Source organism: Heptranchias perlo, chromosome 28 (assembly GCF_035084215.1).
Source record: "Heptranchias perlo isolate sHepPer1 chromosome 28, sHepPer1.hap1, whole genome shotgun sequence".
Lineage (NCBI taxonomy): Eukaryota > Metazoa > Chordata > Chondrichthyes > Hexanchiformes > Hexanchidae > Heptranchias > Heptranchias perlo.
This window is the reverse complement of record NC_090352.1, coordinates 17,726,359-17,748,934: the sequence shown is the minus strand read 5'-3', so window position 1 is coordinate 17,748,934 and position 22,576 is coordinate 17,726,359. Positions and strand designations below refer to the sequence as shown.

At 44.1% G+C, this 22,576-nt stretch overlaps 1 protein-coding gene across 1 annotated transcript in view; it reads left to right on the top strand.

The window, feature by feature from the left end:
* The first annotated feature begins 833 nt into the window (after nucleotides 1–833).
* Nucleotides 834–22,576, top strand: part of galnt17 (polypeptide N-acetylgalactosaminyltransferase 17) — a 305,543-nt gene continuing 283,800 nt past the window's right edge. Inside the window, exon 1 of the mRNA XM_068008148.1 lies at nucleotides 834–2,005. Within this exon, the coding sequence (XP_067864249.1) occupies nucleotides 1,771–2,005 (235 nt within the window). The 5' untranslated portion in view covers nucleotides 834–1,770. The remainder of the gene's footprint in view (nucleotides 2,006–22,576) is intronic.

Below are 22,576 nucleotides of genomic sequence, written 5' to 3'. Positions count from 1 at the left end.
ACAATTTTTATAATCTTATATCTTTAAGCAGCTGCAGCAGTGCATTTAAATTTCCTGATATGTGTGTGTGTGTCCAAATCTCACCTGCAATTGACTGCGGGCAGGAGCTTGCATAACTATTTATTCAGGTGGCAGTACCTTCAGGAAGGCCTCTGCCCTACAAATTGTCAGGGTACCCACTGGCTCACCATTCCTAACTTGGGGCTAACACACATATTAAAAAAAAAGAGACTCACTATCTCTTTTCCGGCTGTGCACCCCTGATACACGTTGAACTCTCATGGCTTTTAATTAGCCCGAGGAGAACCTGGGTCGCCAGTAAATTGATTACTGCAACCCGAATGGTTTGAAACAGATTTGAGATAATAGTGTGTAATTTAAGCAGAACGCGTGTGTATTAATTCAAAATGTATTTTGATCTAATTAACCCGAGGCCCCGTCTGCCCTCTCAGGTGGAGGTAGAAGATCCCATGGCACTATTTCGAAGAAGAGCAGGGGAGTTCTCCCCCAGTGTTCTGGCCAATATCTATCCTTCAACCAACATCACTAAAACAGATTATCTGGTCATTATTTCATTGCTGTTTGTGGGAGCTTGCTGTGCGTAAATTGTCTGCCTCGTTTCCCTACATTACAACAGTGACTGCATTTCAGAAGTACTTAATTGGCTGTAAAGCCCCTTGGGACGTCCTGAGGCCGTGAAAGGCGCGATATAAAGGCGAGTTCTTTCCCTCTACATCCATTCCGGATTTTATTTCACAGCCCGTTCGTAATCCGTTCCGTCTATTATTCCATACCCTCCCACATCGCAGCAGACTCCGCTAGGCTGAGGACGGAGCTCCAACCCAGCTGCATCCATCCTTTCCTGTAGAACTGCCTCTCTCCACTGTAGGTGAAAAACGAGAGAGAGAGAGAGAGAGAGATCAGCTTGCGAGCACCATGACCTCCTCCTCCTCCTCCTCCTTTCCTTACTCTGAGAGCTGAGACCGCCGAGAGGAAAAAGTGCTTTGCCGCACATCTTGGATCGGAGCCCTCATTCACCCGAGACTGATGGAGCACAGGAGACACACATGCCCGTGGATTTATTTTCGGGGAAACTGAATGTCAGGGTATTTGAAAGTCGAGAGTGCCCAGGCACGGTAGCAGCCAGTTTTCTGCTGCAGTACGGCCGGCATCTCGTCAGTTTCACCAGCGTGCGTGTGTCAGTTTCATTCCCTTCGACTTGTCAATTTCAATATCGACAGGTTAACTTGTGAAATGTTCTCAATGGAAGCGGTGTAATATTTCCCTCGCCGAGATTCCTGGAACATTAACTAACAGCAACGTGTGCATTTCTGGACTCCTCGTTTCGCTGTCAGCGGATTGTTTGTTATTTTTTTTTTGTTTTTGTTTTTTTCCCCCTCACTGGTTAAAACAATCTCATTTTGCCGGCGGTAGTGTTGTACGAGACACAAATCCAGGCTGAGATTTCGGATTTTACCACCTGTGACCTGTATATAAAGTCACCGGTTGAAATTGCTGATTTTGAGTTGGTTGGCTGCGATTTTTTTTTTTTGGTTTATGGGCACCAAAATCAGCCGGATGGAGGGATTTCCAAATTGAGGACTGAATGTGCCACAAACCCCTGAGACGTAACAGACCTGCGATTGAACGATTTTCATCAATTGGAGTACATCCCTTCTTGAAACTCTGCATTTTAGTAACTGCACAAACTGATCGATTTACTGCCAGGAGAACGCGGGGTTTATCTCCTGTCCCCGTGCTACGGATTTGATGGCTTCTCTTCGCAGGGTGAAGGGGCTGCTGATTCTCAATCTTGTGGCTGTCGTCGGCTTTTTGCTGTTCCTGGCTCGGTGCAGGGTTCCTCTCAAGGGACGGGAGTCGGTACACGCGGCGCAGAGCAGATCCGAGTCCAACAACCTGACAGCCCGAGGAGCGCCTCCTATCCAACAGGCAGTGCTGAAGAGGCTCTCGCTGCTGGAGGACATCGTCTACCGCCAGCTCAATGGTAAGAAATACACCCGGGAAACTCATTCCAGAGCGAGGACCGAATCGCTTCTTCAATATCACGCACTGTTTTGTCGTTTTGTAAACGCGCAGGTGTACTTAGGTGGAAGCCGTGGCTCAGTGCTGCGAATCAGAAGGTTGTGGGTCCAGAGACTTAACTACACAATCTTGACAGTGCAGTACCGAGGGAGTGCTGCACTGTCCCAGGTGCCTTCTCTCAGATGAGATGTTAAACTGAGGCCCCCTCTGCCCTCTCAGGTGGAGGTAAAAGATTCCATGTCCTGGCCAATGTTTATCCCTCAACCAACATCACCTGAACAGATGATCTGGTCATTATCACAGTACTGTTTGTGGGACCTTGCTATGCGCAAAATTGGCTGTGTTGTTTCCTATATTACAACAGTGACTACACTTCAAAAGTACTTCATTGGCTGTAAAGTGCTTAGGGATGTCCTGAGGTTGTTAAAGTTGCTATATAAATGCAAGTTTCTTCTTTTACTGAAACCTAACCCAACCAATGCGGACGGTACTTTTAAAAAATCTGGATTGAAGTCCCAAGTGCCCCTCAGCTTCACTAAATGGGGAGGGAGATGTAATCTAAAGTTGTAATAATCTGGATCAGAGTAACATGCTGTACAGGGTATAACTCACCAAGAATTATTTCCTGCTCACAGATCTTTTGTCTGCCCCTGATCTTGAATCCTTGACTCCAATCATTGCCCTGTTTGTTTTTCTGCTGATGGCTCATTCTCCAGGTCATATTAAACAAACAGCTTTTCACAGGGAGAACCCCAATAAATTACAATTTGAAGTTGAGTTTTAACATGAACTTATTTTTCAGAGATATTAAATCCCAGGGACATAAATAATTGAGACAGGGACAGGAGAAAGAGAAGAGAGCTCTGAAGAAGCAATCAGTCTAGGTTTGAAGACCAATATTTACTGAAGTCATATGCAGTCTGCTCCTGATAATTCAAAATCATTTCTTAGCACTTAAACAACTAAATTAGCCAATAATTTGAATTAAGTAATGGAAATAACACAGCAAAGAGGGAATTTAGTGCTTAAAAATGAGTTATGAGATAATTTGAATTAAGTGACTTTGAATTAAGAGGAATATACTGTATCAGCTACTTCAATATAATATATCATTCATAAAACACGCTTAGTACGTTACTATTGAATAGCCTGGCCAAGAAGAGATCAACATTGTTTTCAGTAGAGGACATATCCATAGTTGTTCTGTGCCCAAAGGAGTAAAGCTGGAGTCATACTGCAGTGAGTGTGAGACAGTCTCGGAGAAGGGATTTGCACCTCATGGATTCAGTGCACTCACACACTCTTGGGTTATACTGTCACTTTTGCATTTCTACTTACAGGTGTCAGCCTTGGCTCAGTGGTAGCTCCCTCGTCTCTGAGTCAGAAGATTGTGGGTTCAGCCCCACTCCAGAGACTTGAGCACATGATCTATGCTGGCACGTCAGTGCAGTACTGAATATTTTTTCCCTCAACCAACACCAAAAACAGATTATCTTGTCAGTTATTTCATTGCTGTTTGCGGGAGCTTGCTGTGCGCAAATAGGCTGCCACCTTTCCTACATTACAACAGTGACTACACTATAAAAGTATTTTATTGGCTGTAAAGCACTTTGTGAGGCCCTGAGGTCTAAAAGGGTCTGTATAAATGCAGGTTCTTTCTTCCTTTACCCAAAATTGCTTGGCATTGACATTAAAATGAAAATAGAGCTGCATCCTGCTTTTAAAAAAAATGCCACTTTCCTCATCTCATCATGTACGGCTAGGCAGAAATTATTCGATCGAGCATGGTGCCAAGGAGCCCTAGTAAATCAATGGGGATCTGAGGGAGAACTCTCCAGTGACTGGAGTCATACCTAGCACAAAGGAAGATGGTTGTGGTTATTGGAGGGCAATCATCTCAGCCCCAGGACATCACTGCATGAGTTTCTCAGGGCAGCATCATAGACCCAACTATCTTCAGCTGCTTCATCAATGAGCTTCCCTCCATCATAAGGTCAGAAGTGGGACTGTTCGCAGACGATTGCACAGTGTTCAGATCCATTCGCAATTCCTCAGATAATGAAGCAGCCCATGCCCGCATGCAACAAGATCTGGACAACATTCAGGCTTGGGCTGATAAGTGGCAAGTAGCATTCATATCACACAAATGCCAGGCAATGACTAAGAATAAGAAGGAGCCTAACCATCTCCCCTTGACATTCAATAGCATTATAATTGCTGAATTCCCCCATCATCATCCTGACGGTCACGATTGACCAGAAACTCAAGCCATATAAATGCCATGGCTACTAGAGCAGGTCAGAGGCTGGATTCTGCATCAAGTACCTCACCTTCTGACTCCTTAAAGCCTCTCCACCACCTACAAGGCACAAGCCTGGAGTGTGATGGAATACTTTTCACTTGCCTGGATGGATGCAGCTGCAACAACACTCACGAAGCTTGAAACCACCCAGGACAAAGCAGTGCACTTGATCAGCACTTCACCCACCAACCTAAACATCCACCCCTCCACCACCAGCATACTGTGGTTGCAGTGCATCCTATTTACAGCATGCACTGCAGCAACTCGCCAAGGCTTCTTCGTCTGTACCCCCTAAACCTGTGACCTCCACCATCAAGAAGGACACGGGCATGAGGTGCACTGGAACACCATCACCTCCAAGTCACACACTATCCTGACTTGGACCTATATCGCCATTCCTTCATCGTTACCAGGTCAAAATCCTGGAACTCTATACATAACAGTATTGTGCGAGCAAGGACTGCAGTGATTCAAGAAGATAGCCCACCGTCACTTTCTGAAGAGCAACTATGGATGGGCAGTAAATGATGGCCATGCCAGCGATGCCCACATTCCGAGAATGAGTAAAAAAAATGTTTGAACTGGAATAATTCACAATAAAATATTCTGTCTGTGAGGTTTCCACTCACGCTTTATACGTAGGATGATCCAATTATTATACTTAAATTCAAAACCCTGATACAAACATGAAATATTCTGCACTCATCCAAATGGATGCATTGATTTTGTTAAGATTCAATTAGTGAATGAACCAGAAAATAGGCAGTGGTACACAGCTTTGCAAATTCATCATTCTTCTCTGCAGTTTATATAAATCAGATCCAAGCATAACAATTCCTCGCAAAGGAATTACATGTTCCATGTATCAGAATTCAACTGCATGGTGTCAAAATTGCATGACTCCTCTCCTGAAACACGATTCACGGTGCTCCGGACGTTCAGACCATTCATTTTAATGGCGGCAAAATCAATAGCGGCACAAATCAGGCTGATCTCTATGTCCAATTCTTCAATCAGCACTTGCACCCATACCAGGAGAGGTCTCGCAATTTTAGAGCTTAACGGAAGTTAAGAAGCTTTACTGAAGGTAAGTACCTTACGACAGGAGCACACACTCTCATTATTCCAATTTTTTGTTTTTCTGGGCTCTGTCTTCCACCTGTGGAGAGGGTGGGATACCTGACAAGCTCCCACACCGTCAATAACATCACTCCTGGCTAATCACAAGCAGGTAAGCACGGCCAAAACCACTGGAGACTCCTCTTTTGACTTTTCTTTCCTCTACAGGGAGACACTTGGCTTCTGTTCAGTGCCTCCCCATAGCAGACACCAGGAATTCAGCAGAGTGGTTGGATTGAACGTGGGTCTCACTGCTTTGCCATGCCATGTGCTGGAGCTTCAATCAGCACCATCACCATGCCCCTGCAGTGAAGGAACATCAATTTTTGTTTATTTTGGTTTTTTGAAGTACCTGATTTTCTTTAATAGACCAATGTCTTCTGGTTTAACTGAGGGGCTCAGATGATTCTCCCCATTAACCACCATCATAAATGAAAAGGCTTGTTAATGTCAGTTAAAAGTGCTCAATTTTGTTCGTGTTTGAAAGTAAATTTTTAGGGCTCTTGAGATTATGCAGTAATGGTAAATGACAGAAATTCATTTTTGTCATGCAGGCGTTTGCTTTGTGTTATGAATCAGGTTGAAGTGAGAAACCAATTGGATTGTAAGAAACATACCAACTTCCTGAGACAAGTCCAAGATTGATTACTCCAATTCCTCCCAGAGTGGTGTATAAATGGAATGGCATTGAATGAAAGAGTCTGTATGGGAGTACTCTCCAGCAGTTGATTATTAATGGTTTTATTTTTTACCACACTGGTCATAATGATGGCACTTTGAGTTGTCCAATGTAAACAGAGCCGTTATGGAATCTCAGTGGTTACACTAAATGGTACAGTTGCTCATATCAAGTGCCTCAATTCAATTCAATCCAGTTCAATCCACATGGGATATTATAATTTTACTTCAAATCATATGAGTTACTCACAGGATCTTATCGACCTCTCTTAATCTAACAGCATACAGTTATCTATGCTTTAATTGGTTTTGTAAAATATTCAATGATATGGTGCGGTGATGTAGCAACTTTATTTTCAAGGTTTGGTAGTATTATGGGCTTTCACCTCTGATTCCCACATGATGATTTATGGATCTCAATAGACATGCTTCATTCCCACCAGGAGGAGGGGAAAGTCATTGGGCAAATTAAACTGTACAAAACACACACACACACACACACACATCCCACTAACTGGCTCAGGAGCAGCATAAAACCTAAGAACATGTTGCCTGCTTATCCTTTTACACCTGGAATGCCTGCTGCCTGGAATAATGAATGGATTCTCAGATGGGTTTGGAACATGAAAAAAATTCAAATATTCAATCACAGCAGCTTCATTTGTATATTTGTATCTATAAACTAGGAAATTCCTGACTTACCAGCCTCTTCACACAGTCAGGATCATATTTTAAACCCTATCGATCAGAGAGTGTTAATGAGCATCTGACTTGTAAAATTCTGGAGAGTCAAGAGCACTTGCAATCCTCAATTTTGAACACTCTCATGGGATTAGGTCACTCTTTAACAATCCCTAGAATTTGAAATAATGATTATTGGAATTTTTTTCAATCAACACATTATTAGTGTTTATTACTTAATACTCAATGTTACATGATTTCAATCAGAGTTTGATAACTGTGGTCTAACGGATTAAAAAGACAAGACAATTCAAACCCAAAGCGGTATCATTAGACTAAATTCAGGAACTGACCTGTTATTTTGAGTTTGGAATTTGATTCACTTATTCCTTATTGCATTGTATGTTAGAACAATCTGTTGTCATCTCTGGGTGCTACACCAAATCAGACCTTTGTGTTGTTGTCTCTGATTGAGCTGGAAAGCCTCCCAAGCTTTTTAAGTTAGAACACTCTGCTGTCTCTGGGTGGCAGTGTCCTTTAAAATTGTCCTTTAAAGTTCTGGAACTTGTATTTGCAACCAGACAAGATAAAGAGGATGGCCTGGAGTTTCCTCTGCATTTGCGCTCAGATACACCCGCAATCTGGACGCAAACAAATTGCATGGCTTAAAAGATTGCGGAATTTTGGGCGTAAGTGAATTACGCATGTAAGTAAAGTACACCCAAGTCTCCTCAATCTTTGACGTCTGTCCGTCAAACCTGCCTTCTTCTGCCCACAAAACTGGCAAAACCCCCATCTGTCAAACTCAAGAAACCTCTAATTGTGCTTGTTCGGCGGTTTCTCAACATTGCGCCCAGATTTTTAGGCGCAGCAGGAAACAGTCATTTTTCTGGTATTTTATTTGCAATTTTTGGGGTGTTTTTAAAAATTTATCCTCACTGAGATCTGCTCTGTTTGCTGTTTCTTTCAATGCATTTTATGGAATAAGTATAAGTCACATTAAAAATTGAAAAGCTTCCCTGACTGTAGTTTCTTAAACATGCTGGGAGAAAAATTGGATAAAGGCCGTTATTGGGCGGGGGTAGCGTGATCCGCTAGTACCCTGTACCCGATGGCCGCTGCGCAGGCAGGACGAGACTTTCGTCAGGCCTGAGGATTTACCTACAATCTGCATTGGAAATCAGCGTTGAATGAGGATTCCATCCAATTTGCACTTTCCACCAGCAGGTGGTGCTCCAATCTCTTAAAGGCAGGCTGTCTGTTAGAAATCTCTTAAAGGTAGCTGGTACCTATTTTTGCTGAAAATAACAGTCTGCAGTCTGCATGGAGTCTAAACGGAGATCAGACATCACACATGCAAAACACATGTTCCTATGTTTACAAACTGATGAGTTATGTTAAAACATTGAATAAAGGTTGTGCACCACTAAATCCCACATCCTTCAATCTGCATGCCAGACCTCACCAATCTGCCAATCTGAGTTGGTACCAGGCCTGCGAGAGTGCATGCATCAAGGTTCTCTGTTGCACCAGAGACCTTGGTGCAAGAGGTGGACAGCAGGAGGGACATCCTATATCCACAGGGGGACAAGAGGCCCTCCAGACATACACCCAAAAGGCAGTGGGAGGCAGCGGGGGATGAAGTCAATGCCAGGTGCACAGCATCATAAACATGGATGCAGTGCAGGGAGAGGTTCAATGCTTTGACATGAGTGGTCAAGGTAAGTGAGGTCAACTGTCAAGTGGCATCTCCTACCAACTGCACCATTAGCCGCATCCACTGCTCCACACACTACAACCCCCCATCACCCAAATACCAACAACTCTTTCCATCAGTACTCAATTCTTGTAATCAGATGCTTCCTCTCACCATTACACATTACCCCCTGTTGCATGCCGCCCACCCACAACTCACAGGCCACACAAACTGGCAGCTATTCAACCATGACAGGCACATTATCCAGACACACGTCCCCCTTTCTTGCAGGAGAAGGTGGCAGTGGCATTTAGCCCCTGGAGCCTGTTCCGCCATTCAGTGAGATTATGGTGGACCTGTGACCAAACTCCATATACCCACCTTAGCCCCATTTCCTTTAATACCCTTGGTTCACAAAAATCTATCAATCTCAGATTTAAAATTAACAATTGAGCTAGCATCAAGTGCCGTTTGCGGAAGAGCGATCCTAACTTCTCCCATCCTTTGTGTGTAGAAGCATTTCCTAACTTCATTCCTGCTCGTCCTGGCTCTAAATGTTAGGCTATGTCCCCTAGTCCTAGTATTCAAGTAAAGGAGACCTCCAAAAACAGTTACAAATGCCTTGGCAGCCAGAAGCAATAATCCAGCCATTAGCCTGTAAATCCTACATGGTCCCTTTAAATAGCGCTGGTGAGGGTCTTCCAAGCACTCTAAGACATGTTCAGATGGTCGGGGTTAAGACTGTGCGTTGAGTTGAGTGTTAAGTGCCAAATTATAAACACATTCTTTTGGAATGCATTTGTGATTTCTCTAGAAATACTCAAAAGAAGAATACAGAAAGATCAGAGGAATTCTTACCCCCATGTGCCTTAACCCAAATGTCATAGGGGTATCAATGTAAAGCTTTCTATTACCCACACCACTTCATCGGTGTTGTGAGTGGTTCTGATGATGTAGTACCAATTTGCGTCAAATCATGGGCAGTTTAGTAATGGCAACATGAATTAGCCAAACTTATTTCATACAGGACCATTGGAACCAACAGATAGAGAAGATCTTGGGGGTGATTTTAAACCCCAAGAACGCATGGGTTGGGGGAAGGTTGGAGTTGAAAAACCCGGCTTTAATGTCGGCGCGGAAAAGTACAGGCTTCCCACTGGGAAGGCAAAGTCCGAAAATTTTGCGGTTGCGACCCAAAAAAACAACTATTTTCAACTCCCTCCCGCCCCCAACCCACCCATTCTTGAGGTTTAAAGTCACCCCACTTATCTCATCAGTCTGAGCTGGATTTGAATCCAGCCTCCAGAGATGGACGAATGATGTTTAAATCTACGATGTTGGGTTCGATCCCCTGCTCTCTGTCAGGTAATCTTTTGGGTCATGTAGGTGGCATATTTAATCAGCTACTTCTAAAGTGCAATGAGCAAAATCGTAAATATGTTCTAGAACATGTGTTTATAATTTGACTAGTGATACCAAACAGAGGAAAGCTTCCCCTCACTAAAGTGTCCTTCCCTCGCCCTCCACTACACACATGCCCTTTCACCTCTGTGCCAATTGGCTACCATGTTTCTATACGTTACAATAGTGACTACCCTTCAAAAGTACTTAATTGGCTGTGAAGTACTTTGGGATGGCCTGAGGTTGTGAAAGGCACTGCATAAAAGATCTTTCTTCTTTGTTTCTATCCTAACCTTGGCTGCCCTCTTACTACTAATGTGTTTTTCAAAAGCCTTTTTCTTGCCCTTCATGTTTTTTCCGTAATTCTCTCTCATGTTTCCTCTTAGTCATTTTAATCTCTCTTTTTGTAGCTGTCCTGGCTTTCTTTTTTATTATCTGAGAGGAAGTCAATATGGTTTTAGAAGCAATTAGACATGCTCTGAAAATTTGCTAAATTCTTTGAAAAGGTGACTAAATTATTGAGTGAGGGATATCCCGTTGATGTAACATAATTGGATGTTGAGAAGCCATTTTCAAGGTTCTACATCTAAGGCTTCTAAAGGGATAAGGTTTTAAGGGCGAATTCGTCAACTGATTGAGAATTGTCTTTGTATTCGAAAACAGGAAACGAGGCAAGATTCTGCCTAGTGGGTAATAGCTTTTGGAGTTCTGCAGGAGTATGTAGTGTGTCCTCTTTTGTTTGTACTATTTATAAATGGCCTGGAAGAAGAAATTCCTAGAAGGGAAACCTGCATTATTCACAGAGAGCCTCTGCCAAATCAATCACCTTGTTAACTCTGTATCACTGTCTGAACTCAAGTTGCCCTCCATGAGATGGTAATGCTACTCTGGAAGGAGTAATATCTAAGACCCAGCACTTGTGAGCATTACAACCACAGGATGAATGGACACACCATTGAAAAGAAAGTGAGTGGTAATTAGATTCCTCTAACACTGTGCTATATATTTGCAAAGGGAATGTTAGCGCATAACCAGGAGGAGAAACACCAATCCTGAAAATTTTGAGTGCACGTGAGGAGGAAGTTTTGCACCTTGCAGAAAGACAAACAGAAGAGGCTGTAGGAGCTGGCGAAAGAGGAGGTGAGGTGCTAAGTTCAGGTTGGTAAAGGCAGGACAAGGGGGAGCACAGGTAGTCTTGGCTTCATGTGGATTGTCAAAGTATAGCAATGGCCATATTCTCAACTGCAGTTTCTTCAAGGAGTCATGTAAGTGTTTACACAGTTCACCCTGATCACGTCCTCAGTGCTGTACTGAGGAATGCCTCACTCTCGGCAGGTTTCCAGTGCTGTACTGAAGAATGCCTCACTCTGGTCAGGTTTCTAGTGCTGTACTGAGGAATGCCTCACTCTGGTCAGGTTTCCAGTGCCATACTGAGGAATGCCTCACTCTGGTCAGGTTTCCATTACTGTACTGAGGAATGCCTCACTCTGGGCAGGTTTCCAGTGCCATACTGAGGAATGCCTCACTCTGGTCAGGTTTCCATTACTGTACTGAGGAATGCCTCACTCTGGGCAGGTTTCCATTACTGTACTGAGGAATGCCTCACTCTGGGCAGGTTTCCAGTGCTATTCTGAGGAATGCCTCACTCTGGTCAGGTTTCCAGTGCCATACTGAGGAATGCCTCATTCTGGGCAGGTTTCCAGTGCTATACTGAGGAATGCCTCACTCTGGGCAGGTTTCCAGTGCTATACTGAGGAATGCCTCACTCTGGGCAGGTTTCCAGTGCTATACTGAGGAATGCCTCACTCTGGTCGTACTTCCTTTGGACAGAATTGAAGCATTCAGGATAGTGATCACAGGCATAGCTTTGCTCGAAGCAATTTGCCGCTGCCGCTCAGATCCATCTACCTGGTAGTCACACACATTGCCTGCTGTGCTCTGTAGTCAAATTCAGGTAGTTGGTTGTGAGGCAGTCCCATGGCTATCTGATGCCAGGCTCTGTCAGGATTCTATGGAATCTGCAGCTACGTATAAAGTTTCAGTAAACAGTTGGACCTGGAGTTTTCACATTGAGTGCCCAAATGTTGAGCTGGCGCAAATTACGCCGAGTTAGGTCGAGTTTCCGCTAAAACACATGAACATAATCACAAACATAAAATCTGCCATGAATCAGTGCAATTTGGCAATTTAACATCGCATAATCTTTATTTTGCAAGAAATAGATTAACTGATGCATTTAAAAGTGGTAACCTAGTGCAGTTTTATTAAAACAGCTGACAATAGGCTGATGACTGAGCATTTTTAATAAAGGTCTCCAGTAACTTAAAAACACTGAAAATGACTCAAAAAAACTATACTGAAGCATTTCCTACTTTTACTACTAATTTAGTCAGTTTCTGAGTAAGATAATATTTTTAATATTTAAAAACGTTTGAACAGTACCTACTAGTGCCTTTGCAAGAAAGCTAACGTAATTTTAAAACCCTCCTCGAACAGCCGCAGACTGGCACAATCGGCTCACCATTCTCATTATTTCGACCGGGGTGGGGGGCGGGTGGCCAGTTTTGTGGGCAGGGCTAGTTTCAGAGATAATTTTTATTAACTAGCGCAAAACAGCGCAAATTACACCTGGCGTAATTGGAAATCCCTCTATGTTTTGCGCCGGATTGCGTGCAGAAACTCTGGGCCTAGATTTGCTGCTCATCCTGGAAACTACAGCATTTCTGCCGTTATTTCAACACATGTTGAAACTGAGGGCAGGAACGACCGGACAATTTTAGTAAAGATAGGCGGACAGCAACATCAATGGAAGTGATTCTGCAACCATTGGATTTGATTACCCTGAATGAGTCTGCTGCAGCAAAAAAAAAACCTCCTGTTTGATTTCTTCCAATTTCGAGCCAGCAGAGAACTCCGACACCTATATGTAGCCACTAGGTCAAATTGCACTTATGGCCACTGGGCTTGGCAGCAATGGCAGTCATTGTTCGCCCAAAATCGCAGCAGAGAACAGCACTTGAGAAGGCAGAGCAGAAGATGTGGGAAATAAGACAAAGGTCACAGTCGAGAAATTAGGTATTTCATAGAATGTACAGCATAGAAAATTCGGCCCAACTGGTCCATGCCAGCGTTTATGCTCCACATGAGCTCCTCCCACCCCTTTTCATCTAACCCTATCAGCATAACCTTCTATTCCTTTCTCCCTCATGTTTATTCAGCTTCCCCTTAAATGCATCTTTTTTTATTCGTTCATGGGATGTGGGCATCGCTGGCGAGACCGGCATTTAATGCCCATCCCTAATTGGCCCTTGAGAAGGTGGTGGTGAGCCGCCTTCTTGAACCGCTGCAGTCCATGTGGTGACGGTTCTCCCACAGTGCTGTTAGGAAGGGAGTTCCAAGATTTTGACCCAGCGACGATGAAGGAACGGCGATATATTTCCAAGTCTGGATGGTGTGCGACTTGGAGGGGAACGAGCAGGTGGTGTTGTTCCCATGTACCTGCTGCTCTTGTCCTTCTAGGTGGTAGAGGTTGCGGGTTTGGGAGGTGCTGTTGAAGAAGCCTTGGCGAGTTGCTGCAGTGCATCCTGTAGATGGTACACACTGCAGCCACTGTGCGCTGGTGATGAAGGGAGTGAATGTTTAGGGTGGTGGATGTGGTGCCAATCAAGCGGGCTGCTTTATCTTGGATGGTGTCGAGCTTCTTGAGTGTTGTTGGAGCTGCACTCATCCAGGCAAGTGGTGAGTATTCCATCACACTCCTGACTTGTGCCTTGTAGATGGTGGAAAGGCTTTTGGGAGTCAGGAGGTGAGTCACTCGCCGCAGAATACCCAGCCTCTGACCTGCTCTCGTAGCCACAGTATTTATATGGCTGGTCCAGTTAAATGCATCTATGTTATTTGCCTCAACTACTTCTTGTGGTGGTGAGTTCCACATTCTTAGCACTCTCCCCGACAAGTGGAAACATCTTCTCTACGTCTACCCTATGAAACCCTTTCATAATCTTAAAGACCTCTATCAGATCACCCCCCCCACCAACCCTGCCTTCTCTTTCCATATTAAGCAATGTAGCCAAACAAAAAGGTCACAAAGCACAAGGCAAGGAGTGTTACGTCTGTGGCATTGCATGTCCGTGAAAGAGAATCACCTGAGAAAGGAAAGTCACATCAGTTCAGTGTGAAAATGAATAATTTATTATGCTGCTGGCATTCAGAAAGGAAAAGTAGGAAAAGAATCAGACAGCCCAGATGAAACTATGGAATCAGCACAGTGAAACAATATGCAAAACTCGTCACATAAAAAATATATCACAGGACAGAGCCGGTTGTAGTTTAGAAATCGAAAAAAAAATCTGTCGTACTACAAGACAAACCTGGAGTTGATGGCAACTGTGTGTAAAGGAAAGATGTGATAACTATACTGCAGATTGTAGTTATACTAATGGAAGTGCTGGCTGATTCTGGGTGTCCAAGAAACATTGGCCCAGATTTCACATTTCTGTGGCATTAGGGTACATCTCTGGCATGCCAGGACTTAAGTCCACCACAAAGATGTGCCCCTGACCTGAGCTGATTTTCTGGTCTCGAGGTTATTTGTATAATTTTGATGGGCTCCCTGTCTTCTGCCAGTGAGTCCTGTCTGGAGTGTGAGCAGAAAATGGCTGAACCGCTGAAAAATCATTGTTAAAATATTCATAAACATTGAACCTAACCAATCAATGGGTGTAATAAAAACGGAAAATGCTGGAAATACTCAGCAGGTCAGGCAGCACCTGTGGAGAGAGAAACAGTGTTATTATTTCAGGACAATGACCTTTCGTCAGAACTTTCTGACGAAAGGTCACCGAGCTGAAACGTTAACTCTGTTTCTCTTTCCACGGATGCTGCCTGACCTGCTCAGTGTTTCCAGCTTTTTCTGTTTTTATTTCAGATTTCCAGTATCCGCAGTATTTTGCTTTTGCAATAAATGGGTGTATTGTACGTTGTCCCTACCTGTGGGAAATTGGGGGATCGTAAAAATGGGTGGGGATCTGGCGTAGCCTGTCACCGACCCATTTCCCAACCCTGCCTGCCTCAGACGCCTTGAAACGTAGGTGGAGGGAGGGCAGTAATTCCTAGCTATTGTGTCTTCAAAGCACCTGAAGACACTGAGGTGAAGTTTCACATCGATGAATCCATGCAGCTTATCGCATAATGAAATAGGAAATCTCAATTCCCACTCAGAATCAAAATTGAGAACAGGCTAAACAAACTAGTGGAAAAGGATCCAATTAAAGATGCTGGCGGCCAAATCCTAGAGATCCTGGTGATGTCTGATTATGTACGGACCTATGTGTTGTAAACAAGGCATTCTGGAAGATGGTAGCTCTTATAATAGCCTACCATTTAACAATGTAGAATTCTAACAATTCTTGGTACAACTTGGATTTCATCACTGGAGGATAACATCATATTGATCAGAAGCCGAAGGAGAAAGAATTGCATTAGGATAGTGCATCCTTAAGATGTCTAAAAATGCTTCACAGTTAATTACTTTTTGAAGTTTGTTGTTTTTGTGGGCCAGGCGGTCAGGTCTTTGGTTTAACATCACCCCTGTAAGACAGTCCTCTTGCCCCCTCCCACAATACTGAACTGAAGTGTGAGCCTAGGTTATGTGATCGAATACATGGAGTGGGATTTGAACCAACAACCTACTGACTCAGAAATGGAAAGACTCACGAGGGAACTGAAAAAAGTATTTGAAGTTTTCATATGTCGACATCACTGAGCTCTGTAGTGGGACTAATGGAATGAAAATTGGAGCGATTCAGTATTGGGCGGACAATCCACTGTGCCAGTTTACTGCCCAGGTGGTGATGATGAAAATCTATTACACAGAACATTTTTACATCTTTATATTAAGTGGACTATAAATAGAGAGAGTTATAAAGAGGACTATTATGCTTTAACATTACTTAAAATTAAATTATCACTTTGTAAAACAATTCAATTTATTCAGCTTTAAACTGAAGTATCATTTCAGAAGTAATTCAAGCTACTTTTTAATTACCTAATTTTCACACAGGCTTCACATGACATCAGTATCCATTCCTTTAGCAACATTACAACAAATGTAAATTGCAACGGTTGCTGCGATGATCGATGGGGTGTATCAGTTCAGGAAATGGGTTTGTAAAGTTTTGAGCTGTGAGCATGATTACATTGCCAGTTAGTAAGGACAATCAGACACCATCCAGCACTGCACCATGGCCGACTGCTCTATTGTCGCCAACACCAAAAGGAAAAAAAAAATGAAGGTAAGACTTCCATCCTTATCTTGCCCTTCCTTTGACGGATAAAACATCCAAGCTATTTGGAGACTTAAGGAATAACTAAGGACTCTGTACTTTCCAAGTTATTAAAAGGAATGAAGCATTAGTAACGTTAAATATTCAGTGCATTCACCGAAAGATCATTTATTTTTTAAACTCATCCATTCATTTTGTTTCTAAATATATAGTGTCATTTTTCTGCCCTGCTTCATAATAATATCGTTAAAAATAAATCTATATCCAGATACAAGCTTACAAGTATACTTCTTGACAAAAAGCCCATTGCTTTTGTAATAAACTAAATTATTTTTTGGCTCAGAATGATTTTTATAATGCCCTGGAGAAAATGTGACAGCTGAAGATGCTGATACAGTGAAGTGATTCTTGTTGATGTGCAGTATTGGAAATGTCAAACATCACTCACAATGTTTCAGGAGATGTTCAAGGAAAGCTTATTATATCCCTTTCTTATTGAATGAAGAATCTATTCCTTTCCCATTATCTATCTGCCGAGATTATATGCACAAATTAAGAATTAGCCACTGTTATTATGTAACAGTTATCATACTTTATTGGTCAAATTTCACATCCTTTACGAATAAGGAGATTAAAGTAACCTCTGATGCCATTCCTCCCCACAAATGATTGAAATTAATTCCACACAGCATTTAACATTCAATAGGTCACAAATGGCAAAAATTTCATTAAAAATATCTTGTACATTACAGAACAGCTGTATTATTACATATTATGTATGGATATAAAACTGAGATTTGGTAATGATAAAAAGAAAAATGCAAATGATGGAAGTCAAATAAAAGTAGAAAATATTGGAACTGTACACCATTTTGGAGCTGGGTCTGACTCATCCTTTGCCTTTCAAATGCATGACTGTGGCAATGAGGGTAATTTTAACTCCCAAGAACGGGTGGGTTGGGGGCGCATGGGCAGTAAAAATAGTTAATTTTTGAAGCGGGACTGCATCCCAGCTCCAATGCGCCCACTTCTGGGTTTAACCCAGGCGCATTTAGATGTGCATGCAGCAGACACCCGGAAATCCTGCCGCCACTTAAAATCGGCGGGCTGATAATTAAAGGGCCAATTCAGGTAGTTGAAACACTTTAGCTACTTAACTTTTTGTGGATTCTGCAACAGAAACAGATTTAACTTCTCCTCAATGTATCTCCAATGGCTTCTGAAACATGCCATAGAAATGGAGGCGAGTTGCAGCCTAAGCTTATTTGGCCCTTTAAACCAGTGATTGACACAACTCAATAAAAGGTGAGGTATTGCAGCTGGCCACTCAGTTCTCACAGATAAACCTTTGGCAAGGAGTTCTTTGTGTTCAGACTGAGATTTCTTTGTTGAGACTGAGAATTCTTGTGTTCAGACAAATTTACCTACATTTTGGAGCCCCTCAAACTGACAAGATCAGGATGGGGGTGGGGGGGGAGGGGCGCAATGGATTTATTCCACAGTACGTCGGAGGAGGAGACACATCACCATCCACGGCAGGCATGTTGTGCAGTTCTGGGACCTGCAGGTGTACAAGACAGAGGTGCCCAACAAAGACCTGGAGAAGAGCAGAGAGGAGACCAACTGAGGGGCCGAGGTCGCAGGAAGAGGCTGAGCTTCCCTCCTTCTCTCTGAGGAGCAGTGCCTATACAGGCTGAGATTGAGTCGACAGGTGGTCGCAGACATCTTCACGCTCCTTCATGAAGAGCTGCTCATTAAATAAATTTAAAACAGAAATAGACAGTTTCCTAGAAGTAAAGGGAATTAGGGGTTACGGGGAGCGGGCAGGAAATTGGACATGAATTTAGATTTGAGTTAGGATCAGATCAGCCATGATCTTATTGAATGGCGGAGCAGGCTCGAGGGGCCGATTGGCCTACTCCTGCTCCTATTTCTTATGTTCTTATGTTCTGATGCTCCCGGCTGGACCTGGTGGTCACGCATTATCCATCGCAGTAAAAGTCACCACTGCCCTCTATTGCTTCGCCTTTGGATCTTTCCAGGGCGCCACCGGTGACATCTCCAGGGTGCCTCAGTCATCTGCATATAAGTGAATACGACAGGAATTTGGCTTGTTTGCCAGGACATCCGATTATGTCTACTTCTTACCTCAGTTATACAGGGCCTTGGTGAGACCACACCTGGAGTAGTGTGTGCAGTTTTGGCCTCCTTACCTAAGAAAGGATATACTTGCCTTAGAGGGAGTGCAGCGTAGGTTCACCAGACTGATTCCTGGGATGGCAGGACTGTCGTATGAGGAGAGATTGGGTCGACAAGGCTTGTATTCACTCGAGTTTAGAAGAATGAGAAGGGATCTCATTGAAACATATAAAATTCTGACAGGGCAAGACAGACTGGATGCAGGGAGGATGTTTCCCCTGGCTGGGGGTCCAGAACGAGGGGTCACAGTCTCAGGATACGGGGTAGGACATTTAGGACTGAGATGAGGAGAAATTTCTTCATTCAGAGGGTGGTGAACCTGTGGAATTCTCTACCACAGAAGGCTGTGGAGGCCAAGTCACTGAATATATTTAAGAAGGAGCTAGATAGATTACTAGACACAAAAGGCATCAAGGGGTCTGGGGAGAGAGCGGGAATATGATATTGAGATAGAGGATCAGCAATGATCATATTGAATGGCAGAGCAGGCTCGAAGGGCCGAATGGCCTATTTCTGCTCCTTTTTCTATGTTTCTATGTTTTCTTCCCCCGCTACAACATCAGCCAGACCGAGAGGACATTGGGTTTTAACTCTCTGGCTGGCATCCCACAGGTGCAGGGAACAATCGATTGCATACATGTGGCAGACCGAGGACCTCCACATGAACCAGGACTGTTCATAAACTGAAAGGGACATCACTCCATCAATGCACAGCTGGTGTGTGACCACCAGAAGAGATTTCTGCAGGTTTGTGCCAGATTCCCTGGCAGCTGTCATGATTCATTCATTTTGTGCGAGTCCAACATCCTGGCTCTCTTCCACACAGAAGATAGACTTAAGGGCTGGCCCTTTGGAGACACAGGATACCCCTTGAAACATGGCTCATGACACCTGTAAGAAACCCCACCAATGAGGCACAGCAACGGTACAACGACAGTCACATCACCACCAGGTCTGTCATTGAACAAGCCATAGGAATGTTGAAGATGTGCTTCAGGTGCCTGGATCGATCTGGGGGTGCCCTTCAGTACTCACCAGCGAGGGTGTGCAGGATAATAGTGGTGTGTTGCGTCCTTCACAACATCGCTCAGCAGAGAGGGTTACAGGTGGAGGAAGCTCGAATGCGCTCATGAAGCATCCGCATCTGCGGGAACATTGAAGAAGACGATGAGGAGGAGGAGGATGATGGTGGGCAACCCATCAGCAGAGCAGCGGTACACATGGCTGCCTGTGATGCCAGGGAGTCACTCATCTCTAACAGGTTCTCATAATAAGATCTGCAAATTGAAGACTTTGAAACACTCAGGCCACTTGGAACAACCACTACCACCCCCCCACTCCGTTTGTACAAAAGAGTCCTTCAATCACATATACATATATTGCACATCTGCCCGATGGGTGGCATATTGTCTTGGCATTCATGATGAAGCACATGAAAGGACGAAATCACAAAATGGCCAAGACATGGCAGTGGTGGTGATAAATATTATGGTGATATAACCAAAAAAAATATATAAATTAACAACATAACATTTTGTCAAATACCCTTGTGCATACCCTTGGTGAATCACAATTGCTTAGCGTTCTCTTCCTTCCGCTTCTACGTGGTGCATCCTCTGTGGCTTCAGCAGAGGTAGTTGCAGGTTGCTCAGATTCATGCCCTGACTACTTAGATGCTCTCGGCCAATGACCTCTGGGTTTTGGAGCCAGTGAGGGGCAGACTCGGCCATCTGGAGAGGAGGCAGCATTGCGTGTACTGGTTGTGGGGGGTGCAATGGGTGAGACATGGGAGCTTTTTGAATGGAGTCCCCACTTCCATGTCCCCTTTCACCATCATCCCTCTCCCAGGCCAGTACAACATCACTCCCACCACTCTGCTGGCCATCAGGTTGGTGAGCAGATGTGTTGCATTGTAAGGCCACAGCTAAAGTATCTGTCTGCCTGTTTAAGGCTGTTGCCATGGCCTGCATGGACTTATTTGAGAGCCATGCTTGAAGCTCAATGGAGGCTACCATTCTCTCCATCGCAGATATTCCCATGCTTCCCTGCGCCACCAGTCCACTAGCGATGAAGTTGGACTCCTCCATCCTCTCCACTATCATGGAGGGTGTGCCTGGCATGATTTCCAGTACCTCGCAAGGGTGCAGCTGTACCTCAAACATTCTCTTTCTCAACAATGGCCCCCGGGGTTCAGCATCTGTGTCCAGCTGAGCAGAGCTTGGAGAGGAGTGCGCCCACCGACGTGGACTCTCCACAGCTGCCTCAGCCACCAGTGTCTGCTTGTGCTCACTTGTGAGTGGTGAATCACCAGGTGACAACCCAACTAACTGGCTAACATGACCCACCGAAGTGTGAGTATCAGCGCTGGTGCATGGCTGTATGTCCTGTGACAGTGCACCCTCAGAAGGAAGCTCCTCTGAGGAACCGCCTTCTTCCATTTTGTCTGATTGTTGTTGAAGGCGTGAAGGCCCTGGAAGACAACTGAAGCCAATATTAATTATTTATCGGAAAAGTGACAATCTTTCCAATGACTATACTGAGGTCTGGAACGGTTCAATTGTTGATAAAAGCAATTAATCATGTATGTGAAAGGTGTTAAAGTTCTGTCACCAGCCATCTGCGGGTTACCAGTCTCTCCATCTCTGATGGATAAGCAAGCAACGGTCCGACTGATTTCCATTGCCGCCTCCTCCGCATCTGTCAGCTCCACTATATGTGGTGGACCACCTCCAGTTCTGGTCCTCTCCTTTGCATTTTGCGCTCTCTTCTACAAGGGGACAAACAACAGACCCGTGAGTAACTGAAGGTGAGGTATTCAGCCTATGAATTAATTGATTTGGGTCAGGCTGACCGTAAAAGAGATGCATCAGAGGGTGACTATCAGACAGATACATCACCTTGCATCAGTATTGGGGTGAGTGGCAGAGGTGGGTGAACAAATGGGCAGTTGAGGAAGTGAATAGAAAGTGAAGGATGGGTGTTGCTGAAACTTAAATGGGTCTGAGGAGTAATGTGATGGAGTAAGTGTGCCAACACAGCATGGCGGGGGGAGGGGTGGTGTTGAACAACACAGGACGTGGGTGAATCAGAAATGTGCTCACTTTTCCTCACCTGATTAGGTCATTAAAACACTTCCTGCACTGCAGCCAAGACCTGGGCACCGTGCTCCTGCTGCTCACCTCCTCTGCCATCTCCAGCCATGCCTTCTTGGTGGCAGAAGTAGGTCTCTTCCTCCTATCAGTTAGGTACAGCACCTCCTTCCTGCTTCGCACACCAGTCAGTAGAACCTCAAGGGATGCGTCAGTGAACCTGGGTGCTGCCTTTGCTCTGTGCCCTTCCATTTATCTTTTTGCTCCTTTTTCCTTCAAAATCCAATTTTTTATTGGCCCTTTAAATAGTCAAGTTCATATCACGTCGTGTGGTTGCGCAGTACGCAGTGGAGACACAAGACCCGGAAATAAAGTTAAGTGCCTTCAATTGAGTTGCGATCCTTCAATCCAACGCACTAAAATTATTTCTGGGTTTCCCACACGACTATTTATCCATCCGCTGAGTTCCCGCCACCAGACTAAAACCATGCCCAACATTTCTACAGCATGCATCCCTTCACACCTCTTTCTAGCATTTTTAAATCTGTTCACTGGCCATTATACCCATTAGCTGCCTCTAGTGAAAGCCGTGAGCACATCTGAGCTCCTGATCGCCACCTGCTTTCCTGGCTCTCGCAAAGGTGCTTCTCTGACCTGACTGTGTCAGTTTAGTGAAAGGTCACATCTGAAATATTAACCTCGCTTCTTGCTTAGAAGTTAATTGATCTGCTGTACTTTTTCTGATTTTATTTAAGATTTGGTAACGATTTTTCTGTATCCTCTGCCAGAATCTTCCAAGTGACAAAATTGTAAAAGTTGCATCTGGAACTGACTGTTAGTCGCCGTTTTTAAGCCGACCAACAAATTGGACCATCTTCAAAGTAATGTTTATTGCCAGGCTGATATGCTAATATTCATTTCCAGTTAATGTCATTGTAGTGCTGATTCCTGTCAGCAGACATTGTGGCAACTCAGTGCCATCCCTATTGGTCCATTAAAATAGGCCCTGGATTCTTTTCCTGCTATCTTCACCTGGTAGGAAAGCCACAGTGGCTTCCCTGTTTAGGGCACCAGTTAGAACTGC